This window comes from Branchiostoma floridae, chromosome 9 (genome assembly GCF_000003815.2).
Source record: "Branchiostoma floridae strain S238N-H82 chromosome 9, Bfl_VNyyK, whole genome shotgun sequence".
NCBI classification, from domain to species: Eukaryota; Metazoa; Chordata; class Leptocardii; order Amphioxiformes; family Branchiostomatidae; genus Branchiostoma; species Branchiostoma floridae.
The window spans coordinates 3,900,016-3,913,202 of record NC_049987.1 but is presented as its reverse complement, the minus strand read 5'-3'; the positions used below and the strand labels follow the sequence as shown (position 1 = coordinate 3,913,202).

Genomic DNA, 13,187 nt, shown 5'->3' with positions numbered 1-13,187 from the left:
ACACGTCATGTTCACGCCATTATCCCACTTCTCCACGCGAGATATCGCGAGATTTGCGCTGACCTGTCCGCCATCCACGTCGAGTTTGACATTCGTAGATTTCTGCAATCATATATCAGTATCGTATGGAATAACACCAAACACTTTGCATAATTAAGGGCATCTCTGAGCTAACGTAACATTGTATTTGACGTTATATCTGTAGAGTAACACCTTTGTAAATTGTAACAATGAGAAACATAGGCAACCTTTTAGAAAAGTATTAAAAACAAACATTCCCATCTATGGTGCAGTGTGCAGTACACAGATGGTAATATCATGCTTTACAATTCTTAAACAGCAGAATAAATGTTATTTTTTTCCATTGTCAGTTGTTTTACTTTAGTTTATTGTTTATTTCAAGTACCGTGGCCCATACACAAACACAATATATACATTTAAAAACTGTATAACATCTAAAAGTTGTATAGGGTTTGCGACATGACTTGTTCACACCAGAAAGACAGATGTTTTACATGTATCTAAACCTTTTCTTTCGCTCTAAAGCATTATTGAAAAAAAAAAACATTAATTGAATGCTGGAATATAGTGTTCCGTGTACCTGTAGGCGAGTACCGTTATACCAGCTAAGCGTCGGCACCGGATGTCCTCCCCTTGATCTACATCTCAGCATCAGGTCACTTCCGGCGGTGACGGGGTATTCCCCACCTGTCAGTTCAGGGGGTCCGGGCATTGGATCTAGGTAGTGAGAGAAGATGATTCATTGTCTGTACAGCCTGCTCCATCCCAAAAGCGCTTCTGGAATTGAAGCACATCTGGGATAAAGATGTATCTTATATGCGCTTTATCCCAGAAGCGCTTCTGGGATAGAAGCACAGCTGGGATGCAACACAGGCTAGTGTAGGTGAATAGAGCAATCATCGCCATCTTTGACAAGAAATCAATCTTTTAAGGTGTGTTAAATTGTGCAAGCCTTTCTATCATCTCAATATATAGATAAATGTATAACAGCTATTCTGGCGAGTTATCCACAATCAAAATGCTTACTTTTAATTTTTTTTTTATTTCATTTTGATTTGATTTGAATGGAAAATTTACATCACTTCATTGGGCATGCAGTGTGAATCTGCATATCTAATCGTATAATTCAATATTGTCAGAAAGGTTAAAAGGTCTTACAAATTACAATCCCTACGGGATATTGACCTTTTACATGTGCCGTTTACGCTCACGATATTTAATTGGGAGAAAAGGGCTAAGTTCAACTATATCAATTATACATATTTCATACCGACAGGAAATAATTTGTCTGCCCCATGAATAAAAAAAATTGGATCATTGAAAGGATGAATCGAAAAGCCGACTGACTTTCATGAAAAAAAGAAGCAGGCAAAGTGAGTGATTTCATTTTGTCGCTAGTTTGCAATTCTAAAAACACATGTGTATTTCCAGCATTTTGGAAGTGGACGGTATTACGTGCACATATTCCGCATAATTTTAAGTTAAAGGGACAGAATGTACCACTTATGATGGCCTACCTATAATACAGATACTAATACATGCTTTTAACTAGGGACTCTCCTGTCCAGCCTCGTTTTGGTGCATGACCCCGGATGCCCCCGGGACTGTATTTAAAAATTTTATTGGTGTGACGTACCTATTACTGTCAGCAAAGCATCACCGGCATCATCCGCCGATGATGCCGTGCACCTGTACCCTCCTCCATCCTCCAAACTGACACGTCTGATCTCTAAGTTGAACTCTCCTCTCGATGCGTCCCCGATGATTCTGTGACGGCTAAAAGACTTGAAGACCGTCCTTCCAGTTGCGGTAATCCGGAAGTTGGGCGGCCCCTCCCACACCACGACGTCACTGCTGGACAGGCCACTGAAGGAGCAGGGAATGATGACGGTGGTGCCCTTCAGGACAGCATTTGACTGTGGAACTGCGGTGTAAACTGCTGCATTTGCTGTTAAAATTTTAAAAATCAATGTCAATGTAAACATGCTGAGGGATCAGTACTTGCTAGGGATAATGTTTTAAAATGAACGTAAACGTGATTTATTCTCACGCATTTATTGTGTATATTTTCAAATACCCCCAAAAAGGCTTCATATGCAATAGACTGATAAGTTTTAGGCACTTACTTACAAGAGACACTGGGCATTTAAACAACGCTATGTCTGTACTATAGTGGTGCATACGGAATAACAATAACAGTGAATCAAGGATCACACAAAAAAATCTTACCTTGCACATACATGTATAACATGAACTACTAGGATTTCAGAACACATCGTTCTTTTAACAACATATCTATCAGTCACAGCCATTACCATTTATTATGCTAAAATGTGAGCTTTTCTTTTCAAAGCCGCCAGCAATTCTTTACTTACACCTTTGGTGTAATCACTTCCAAACGTCGGGGTTCTTAGCCTAATGAACTATAACTGTACAGATATACAGCTAACGGCACCTTTTCTGTCAAGTCGGCAGGAAAAACCAATCCCTCAATGGTACCGTGAAATCAGTCTCAAAGACAACATGATCCTCGGAGTCATCATCATCACAATAATTGTTAATCAGACATAGTGAATACCTTCTTAGAATGGCACTTGAAACTATTACGAAAATTCTGCTCATTTCTCTGGCTTTGAAAGATGTGTCTACCTGAGATTTTACGGCCAGGCCTTATTTCTTTAGGCCACGGCAAGTAAATTTTATGGATGACATCAGCGCGATCATTAATTTTAGCTTGATTTCAGAAAAAAAATAATTGTTTTCCTCTTCGGGGATGGTCAGATAGACAAAAATGGACAAACATGTTTTGTTGAAGCCTAATAATTATACTTGTAGAAGTGACACTAGAGAGGTAGCTATGACTCTAGTTGCAGAAGTGAATCTTGTTGGGTAGTTGTAAAAATGACACCAAAATGGAAGATATGAATGTAGTTGCCAGCTTAGCCAGTGACACCAGTGAACCACACTAGAATCACTTTTACTACAGTAGTTCACTTCTTTAATACAGGAATGATGCCTTGTTTGTTATGATGGCACATTTTGTCACTTTAAATCTTGCTACAACTATTATGGTGTCTGTTTTGAAATTTATCCATCTTGTTTTTATTTTACCCATCTGTTTTTTTCTTCGCGTTATCTCATTATTTTTGTCATCTGCATAGGATGTCGTCCATAAAATTTACTTGCTGTGGCCTTAGCTGAAGATCTTGTTTTCTTTCAATGGCAGTAGATATGACCGTCGTTTGTGTTTTACATGCACATCGTATTAACATTCCATTTGTAACATGAATAGAAATGGATATTACAGCATGTTACGAGAGGTGTATTGTCGAAACTAAATACATTGTAGTATAACCTGCAGAAGTGCAGTTCCTGCAGAACCATATTTTCTCGAGAACACTTTCCGGTCAAGTTACAACTGCCCCAGATCTATAGGGGATTGTGAATTTGTAACATGTATAGAAATAAACATTCGTGGTCTTTTACGAGAAGAATATTGTCAAAACTAAATACAAATTGTAGCATAACCAGCAATGGTGCAGTCTCTACAAAACCCCATTTTCTCGAGAGCATTTGCCGGTCAAATTACAACTGCCCCTGGGGTGATTGTGCCTAGTCAGATCCAGTCTGATGATGGAATGGGTTATAGTTTTCTTACTGGAGACCATTTCACCTGACAGGGTACCTGTAATGGGGGCAGAGGTCAGGGCATGTCGCTATTAACTTAAGGGAAAACACTCCCGAAAATTGGTAGCCAGTTATAGTACGGGAATCGGATACCCCTATGAATACATATAGGGCAATTGTATTTGAATGAGTACTCTGAGTTTGTTTGTATCTCCTACGTAAGTATTGAATTTGCACATAAAGTTATATTTTTAGAATATTTCCATCCGATTGCTTGACATCCTTATTCCATTGGAGATTTTGTGGCAAATTTCCTTGAATTATTCTTTGTTCAAAATCCATTGGCTATGCGTGAGTTGCAGATTGTACAAGGACCATGTCATTGAACCCATCCCGAAAAAACAGGTCAAGTCAACGGAATAAATTGATGTCCCTAAAACCTCACGGTCAGTCAGCGCTTAGCTGATCCCGCATATAATAATTTGTTATCTTCGAAAAACATGCCTAGACTTTGACAGCTTTCGATATATCATCTTAGTCCACAGCAAGTAAATTTTATGGATGACATCAAGAATGCAAAAAAAAATGAGATGGGTAAAAGATGGGTAAAAAAACAAAATGGCAAATTTTCAAAATAGACACCATACACGTAGTAATAACAATTGAAGTTACAAAATATGACGTCATAAGCAACATTGCATTCATCCCTGGATTCAAGAAGTGAACTAGTGTAGTTAAAGTTATTATAGTGTATTGCACTGATATCATTTGCCAAGCTGGCAACTACAGTCATTGCGTTCGTATTGGTGGCGCTTTACAAATATCCAAAAGTTTCACTTCTGCAACTATAGTCATGGCTACCTCCCTAGTGTCACCTCTACAAGTATTAGGCTACAACATAACATGTTTGCCTATTTTGGTCTATCTGACCATCCCTGAAGAGGAAAATAATTATTGACAGTTTAATTAATGAACGCGTTGATGTCATCCATGAAATTTACTTGCTGTGGCCTTTAACGCTAGACATGGAAGTCTCCACCGATGGCCCTGAGTGCGTGTTCTGGTAAATATCAAATATTGCCCGGACATTTGTGGCATGTTAGCGTCCCTCCCCCAGGGCTCGTACATGGCGTGTTCGATGGATGGGAAGGAGACAGGATCAATTTTTGATGAGGTCAGTGTAGAGAGATCATGATGCATGATTTGCCCGGAGAGAGACCTTATACAAACCGTGACCCTATGTCTGCGACCATTGATGGCACAGAACGTAAATTCTACGGATACTTAGACAAAAATGGCACTCGTATCGCGGTGTTTGAACAATCATAAACTAGTGACCTTTCAATGGGTAAAAATGTGTATTGGTGGAGGGTGAAATTTCGAAAGTTATTTCACTTTTATATTCAAAATACGCTGCGAAACTATCTAAACGTAAATACAGAACAGTGATCTAAAAAAATCCTCTAATTTATCCTTGAATAGGAAAACGGAGAACTAAAGTTTTAGAGGAAAATGTCCTCCAAGTTTCTTTAAATAAACTGAAAATTCATGAAGAAGATACATTAGAAATATAGTCCCAAATATACATACGAAGATTTATTCACACTTACCTCAAAATAACTCCCCATCTATTTGCCTTCTTGCTTATATGAGGCTATTATTGACATCTGTTTATCGTAACTAAAGTTATTATTGTTTATCTGCCTAATTGCTTAGCTGATCCGTTAACTGACAAGTTGGCGAGTTGATTGCTTGTCAGACTTACGTTATTTCGTATATTTTAAACTTAAAATCGTTGTTTTTGTTTCTAAAAATGCAACGCCTGGTACATAAAAACACGCCCTGTGCATGCCCCTCGTACAGTACAACGTCATATCATATCCAAGACCATATTTTTCGACTACAACCAACTCAAAGTTTCTCAAAGCAATGTGTAAGGATGAGTACTTACTTCTACTGACAATGACGCCGAAAAGTGCAAGAGTTTTCAACCAGACTGTCACGCAGGCTGCCATTGTGAGCACTAGGGCAGGCTGAATAGTAGTTGGACGGCTGTTGGGAATACGTAGCAACTCCGGGTAGCGCGCTGTAAGCAAAACAGATCCATTCAGGGTGTGACATCATTAACTATATGCTAGGGCAGTATTGTTCCAAAATAAAACTGATGATATTTGATTTTCCCTAAAGCAGTTGCTAAGTTAAAGAAAGATGGACGATTTATCTGAACGATGACAGTTGTTACAGTAGAAAGACTTTAAATCTAGTAGTGTATTTGAAATATTGCACATCTAAAAAGAAGCATATAAACCAATTCTAACGTTTCGTCTGCTGTCCATAAATATACAGTTTCTGGTTCCTCTTTTACTGGTAAAACCTCATAGTATTACGTTGATGAGAAATTCAAATGCCAAAGTCTCTGCATAAAGTACAAGCCAAATTTGACAACAAACTTCTCATTACATTAATTGAGCCACACATTTTACGTATGAGTCCAGACGTTCATCAAGTTGGTGGATTGGGTAAAAATCAATACCAATGTAATGTTTTGGATGAATCCATCCTGACGGTATTAAAGATAATAGTCTATAGATATAAATCTAGTATTCCTTGTGTACTAGTGATTCGGCTAAAAGATGGAATTAATATTTCATATTTTGAAGAAAAAAAAACACGAAAGTTTTTAGATGAGCAAAAACAAAAAAACAGCATTTTTGAAAATTTGAACCGAAACAAGATATTGTAGTTTTGCCAAAAACGGGAAGTGTTATGCACACTTTACTTTGTCGCCAATTTCGACTCTTGGTGCAATTCATCACCTTTTCACACGCACCGGAGGTTTCAAGGCGACATTCTGCATAAAACTGCAATTCAAATGCAAAAAAAAAAGCCTGGATGCAAAATTTACCACCCCACGAAGCGACGCGCCAGATTAAAGTCGTCCTAATGATGTTCACAGAGTCTTCTTAATGAGATAGTGAAGGGTGAGGGAGTCTGGTTCCATTCTGTGCTGCTGAGCTATTATCAGGAACGGCTTTGTGACCCTGAGCGGTATTGACACGTCATTATCTCCGCTGTCTTCTCATTATAGCATCGGGACGAGCTGTGCATTATTCATTTTCATTCGTGATAATCACGGAAGTTCGTCTGTTCATGGCCGGGAACTGATAAATCTGTTTCTGTTTGGGATCTCATCAACAACGTCGTTTTCATCAAGAGGAAATGAAAATAAAGTATGGAGATGTGTTATTATCTTCTACCATCTTTAACTTTAAGATCAAATCTGATTTTTAAACATGGTAGAAGATGAAGTACACTTCGTTGTTGATTGTACTATGTATGTTAATAATAGGAATACTCTAGTTAGTCATATAGAAAGTAGATTCCCTCACTTAAGACATACGAGTAGCACTGGCAAATTTGGATTCCTCATGCGTTTTGACAAACAGTACTGTTATTAAACGTAATACATTTTGAAGTAATGATTAAAGTAGAGATAGTACATAAATGACTCAGTGAGCAGTGGATCATAAGCTGCATGAAGTCTATGGCGTCCACCGTCTCTGCTTCGTGTTGGAAATTACAGTTTTACTTTTGCAAAATGACTTATACCAGCACAAACGAACTTTAAAGTTATATTTCAATCTTACATTACTACATAGGCAGCAATCATATCTCAGTAATTTATCCTCTTCGCACCCTAGTAAGTCTTCTTTAATTTGTTTAATTAAGAATAACTGTGACAGTTCAGCGTTTCCAAAATGATTTATACCAACACAGGTGAACTTTAAAGTTATGCTGTATCTTACATTGCTGCAGAAATAGTTATCATATGGCATGCGCAATAATCTATCATTTTGTGCACCCGAATAAGTTTTCTTCTTGTATAAATAGGAATGTCTGAGAAATACTAAAATATAAATCCGACGTTTATTATGTAAAACAGAGATTAGTTAAATATGTTATTGACATCATTGATTGATTCCTCTAAAGAACGTATATAGTTTACAGCAAATACATTTACAGGAAGTCTATGGCGTCCACCGTCTCTGCATCGTGTTGGAAATTACAGGTAAACTTTTCCAACATGACTTCTATCAACACAGATGAACTTGAAAGTTATATTTTAATCTTACATTACAGAAGAGGCACTGATCATTTCTCAGTAATTTATCATTTTGTGCCCCCGAATAAGTCTTCTCGTGTTTAATCAAGAAGAACTACAACAGTTCAACGTTTCCAAAGTGACTTTTACCAACACAAATGAACTTTTAAAAGTTATGTTGAAGTTGTATTCTTACATAGTAGAGAAGCAGTAATGACATCTCACTAATCTATCATTTTGTGCACCCGAATAAGTCTTCTCGTGTTTAATTAAGAAGAACTGCAACACCTGCTCCTGGACCCATTACCCGAGAAGAACAGACGGAACTCCACCAAACTGACGTGCCCTGCTAATTATGCCATCTCTCTCAGGCGTATCAGCGTCTCGAGTGTCGGTGGTAATTAGCACAGCGGGCTCTCTTTACAGCAGTAGTAAAATTTACAAGTAGTGTACGGATTATGTGTTTTCATTTTACGGATTTATGTGTTAACTATAATAATTTTTATTTTTTCAAATATCGCTCAACAAAGCCCTCTTTCTATGCAGAATAGAAGGCTTATCGGTTGAAAATTTCCGAATCATAATATTACATATTAGTTATATATAAGTAGGATAGGACTAGATCTGAAAGACGATATGTACATTAATACGGCGTTATATGAAGTCTTTCCGACTTTTCAATTCAATTACGTTTTCCTAACAGTGTCTTCTAGAGTACTGTTAACGCAAGACATAATCTAAACTTTTAGTAGATACTGGTCTGGCAAAGGGATATCTAATGCCTATGCTAGGAATATAGCCTTTGTGACGGTTAACTTAATGGGTAGAAAAAGTAGTCTGGTTACATAAGTAGCCTCAGGCAGTCAAAATGAAATTAAATTGAATCCCATCATACTTAGGATCATTGGAGTTTGCAAAGTATTCTGTGTCATTCGAGTGACCTAGTAAAGTAAGATATGGCAAACTCTTGCCTTAATGAAAGGCATATGTAGAAAAGGCCATTATATTGTCTTTCCGACTGATAATGCCCATTGTGGACGTCAATGAACAGAGACGGGGGCCGTTATAGACTTAGAACGACCTTTGACCCGCGGTTCATGTAGAACTTCCCGATCGTCAGGGTCTTTAGCCAAAAACAGACTATAGGACAAGTCGACAATTCGATAAGTGACAATTATGAAATGTTTTTGAATGAATACTAAATGATTTTAGGAATGCCCGTCAAGAATTGAAATTGTCTTTAAAAACACAACAACAACCAAAAAGAGCAACACAGAAACAGGCAGAATGTCATGCATACACTGAAGAAAAATGTGTTCTAAAGGCACCGGGCACAAATGCATTCTGTATTCATTTTTGTGAGCCTACGACTTGAATAACAACAAGGCAACTGCGGCACTAAAGTTACACAAAAAGTATTGGCTGGCATTTGCAAAACTTGAGTTGGCGCCATAGCCATTAGACCAAGACCCTACGGCGTTTTGTCACAGAGTTATCCATGGCTTAGAAGCAGGGATTCCTTTGCCTAGTCCGCCAGCAGGCCAAGTTATCGTTCTTTTCTCCACACACACACAAGCGCACCGGTGACCACGAGAGATTACTTGGTATTTCACCCATAATGCCGACTATCAATTCAGATTTGACGCTGCCACCGCGAACGGTCCCCTGAGGTTTGCGGTCTGCCGGCATCCTACGGTTCGCCACGCGAAAGATTAAAAGGTGACCTTGCTATAATACCGAGGTAAATCTACTTGTCGGAGAAGAGAAAAGCTTTAAACAAATCAAATACTGCCCCCCCCCCCCCACCTTGCATTATTTAAATACGTGGGAGTTGGGGTGATTTTGTTCCACTCACTTTTCACGCCGTTGGGGTTTGTCTTGACAGTTGAGGATTCAAATCACGTAGTCCAATCAACAAGCCTGAAAGGATTTACTTTTTCAACTGTCACCCAAGTGGTGAATCTTCCGTGCAACTTATTCGTGAAAATTCTATGTGTTTGTTAAGGTAACATTAACCTACTAATGCATCAAAGGTAAGCTTTAGAATAATACGAATAGCGTAACGAAATAAGATTTAAATGCTGTAGAAACTTCTATTTTCTTTAGACTAGATAATGGTCATTTTCAGAGGAATGTATACGTTTCGGATTTTGACTCTAGGAGAAAAAATACAGCATATTTATAATTATCTATTGTCTATTTGTCTCTTTTTTTAATCTAAGAAGAATGCCTAGTGAAAATTCAAATTTGCAGATATGGCCAGTCCGTATAAAGGAAGAAAAAATACCTCTACTTTAGGATCGCGACTCATATGAACTGTGTAAATATCAGGGTTCAAATCGCCCGAAACTCACTTGATTGAAATTAATTGATGATGAATTTCATGACAATAACTAGTTTAATAAATGATTATCATTTCCAGCTAGGCCGACATTGAAGCTAATATTGTATTTATACTTTCTTTGAGTAAGATGCCATTTTTTCCAAATTTGCAGACTTAATCTTCAACAAAGATGTGTTTTTATCTCAGGCGACCGCCACCTCATTTATGTCTGAGCTGTTGTATTCACTTGGACTTGGCCAGCTTTTCTTAAATAAAGCTGAGATAAAGCTCTTTTACAACAAACGAAATAAACGGAAAGTCTGTGAAGTATAAGGAACAACCTTGAACAAACATATCTTAATTACAATTGTCTTCTAAAAACAGTAATTGATACCACTGAAAACGTTGTAAATGCATTGCGCTTGCCATGCTAATTTGAATTCATTTGAGTGAGCCAAATCTTTTCTTTGCATGCAGTACATTCTCATATTTCCGCCCGCCGCATCCAGACTACAAGATAACAAGATATCATGTTACCGCATATGGTTTGAGCATTTTGTTAGTATATGGTAAGATAACTCTAACTGTAGAAGCATCAGAAAACAAGCATTATTTTTATCAGTGACAGTAAATGTATTTTTATACACACTATAGAAAACGGTCTACGATGGTAACCACCTTACACATAAGCAAACTGCATATTACACAATACAAGCAACATTTGACAGTACCAAATTGCTTACCATCATAACACAAGTATTATGGATATATGTAAGCCAGGCGCCCTCGAAGAAAGCATCTTAAGAAATGTTCAGTTCATGTTAATCCACACGGCACATAACGTTAAAGCAAAACAGTATCAAGCAACACTAAACAGCCATAACGTTAGAAAAACAACGTTTAGCAAAATATCAACATTTACCTTGAGAGAACATTCATACAACACTCATAGCATCTGTGCCGTGTGTGATAAACAGTATCAAGCAACACTTAACGTTAGAAAAATAACGTTTCGCAAAATATTAACATTTACCTTGAGAGCTACAGTCCCACAATACTCTCAGTAGACCGTCTGTGCCGTTGAAAATACAATCCCAAACGCCAGCGGTACAGAGAAACCCCAGTAAGATCTGACGAACCCGTCGATTGAACTACAGTAGCCCTTCTACCCTCCTCCTAACAGGCGTTCTGATTGAAGCGCGAATTGAATTCCTCACACGGCACCTCGGGGAGAGGCCCCCGCTAACTTGTTACATTGCCCCGTAGCCGACTCCATTATCTTAATTCCCGCAGGACAGCTCAGATTTCTGCCGCTATCTCTGCTTTCATGTCGGGCTATTAATTACCGTGTACTTACTGCTGTCGGCAACGGCACCCGGGGGAACCATCACATCACTGGCGGGTTGAAAGAGGAGCGAATGTTTACATGGAAAAGCAACAGTGAAACTAAAATTAAGAAAAACATTTATTTGGCAAAGGCACCCGGGGGAATCATCAAATCACTGGCGGGCTGAAAGGGGAGTTAAAATTGACACGGTAAATACAAAAGTGAAAATAAAATCAGCAAAACGTCTTCGTGCGTCCATATGTATGTTATGTATAATTTTGATTGGATGCAAACGTTATCTAGTATTTGAATATGGTTGTAAAGATATTGTACAAATTTTGAAGACAAAAAAATAAAGTCAACAGTGAAAAACAAACAGTGAAAGATTCGGAAAAAATAAAGTTTGCTTTGGTAGCGCCTGGTAAAGGTTTTTTCGGTATCTTGGATTTCTTTTTAAAGAAATCATTTTTAGAAATGAATGTCGTTAAATCGTTAACGCAAACTTCTCAGAACTGTGTGCATTTTCAATAACAAGCAGCAGAGTTTTAACAGGTAAGGCGTTTCTCTTTTTAACGGGTAATGCTGTAAAAGTTCTTATTCTCGTGTTCGTTTGAAGATGAAAATGGCATTTATTTAGAAAAACATGCACGTTTCACAACTTCAAACTATTGTATTCTATACAAAATATCGGATGCCTACTTGCTGCAAATACACCAAATTTTATTACTTTTATGTTACAATTTAAAACTTTGTATCCGTACACAAATCAAGCGCTTACCAACAAGCCTGTTTCAAGTTTAAAATTGTTACATAATGTTGATTACTGCCACTATATGAACTTACATCCAAATACTCTTAGTATTATATTCCATACCGATATAAGTGTAGTCATGCAATAAAAAATACAACAACAAAAACATACTTCTTGTGGTACTATGAAGCCTGGAGTAGAAAATAAAGATAACGTAAACGTAGCAATTTTGTAAAAAAAATGGATTGTATTGAAAGTGACAAAGTATTGTGGGACCAGACAAAAGATATGTGTTGAAACATAATATTTTCCCACGTGCCATAACATGGTTATTGCGTGATCAGGGTCGCCACACGTGGGCACGGGGCAACTCTATACTGTAGTTATGTTACCGCAACCCGTATAAAACTTTGATGGAGAGAACCATCCCTTTAATTATAGATTGTCTCGCCGGCAAATTGGATTCTCCCCATTTGCGTTCTCCTTTTCGCCCTCAGCGGTTATTTCACACATGTACAGGTCAGGCAGGTAATACTAAGAAGGAGTTCTGCACGCCATCTTCTATTATGTATATGTTTCACGGTATATTTCAATTCGTCAGCGCTAAGGTGCACTCTTAAGTTAAGGGCACAACCCACCGTACGTGGAAATACGTGCTTCTTTCTGGGTTTATGGAAATAGTGGCCTGCCAAGTTACACAACTCTCTAGTCCTTCTCTTAACTTAGGCCACAGCAAGGCAATTTTATGGATGACATCAGCGCGCGCATTAATTTTCGCCTGATTTCAGAAAAAAAAACAAGATTTTTTTTTTCTTCTGCAGGGATGGTCAACATGACGATAAAGTACCAAAATGAGTAAATATGTTGTGTTGTAGCCTTATGATTGTACTTGTAGAAGTGACACTTCCGAGGTACTCAGGGCTATAGATGTATAAATGAAACTTATTCGATAGTTGTAAAAGTGACACTAATATGGAAGCTATGAGTGTGGTTGCCAACTTCGTTGGCAATGCCAGACTACCACACGAGTGTCACT

At 37.9% G+C, this 13,187-nt stretch overlaps 1 protein-coding gene across 1 annotated transcript in view; it reads right to left on the bottom strand.

Annotated features, from left to right (window-relative positions):
• Nucleotides 1-5,663, bottom strand: part of LOC118422988 (hemicentin-2-like) — a 14,640-nt gene extending 8,977 nt beyond the window's left edge. Inside the window, exons 1-3 of the mRNA XM_035830883.1 lie at nt 5,600-5,663; nt 1,658-1,969; nt 602-738 (exon numbers count right to left, since the gene is read on the bottom strand). Coding sequence (XP_035686776.1) covers nt 602-738; nt 1,658-1,969; nt 5,600-5,663 — 513 coding nt within the window. The remainder of the gene's footprint in view (nt 1-601; nt 739-1,657; nt 1,970-5,599) is intronic.
• Between the last annotated feature and the right edge of the window lie 7,524 nt (nt 5,664-13,187).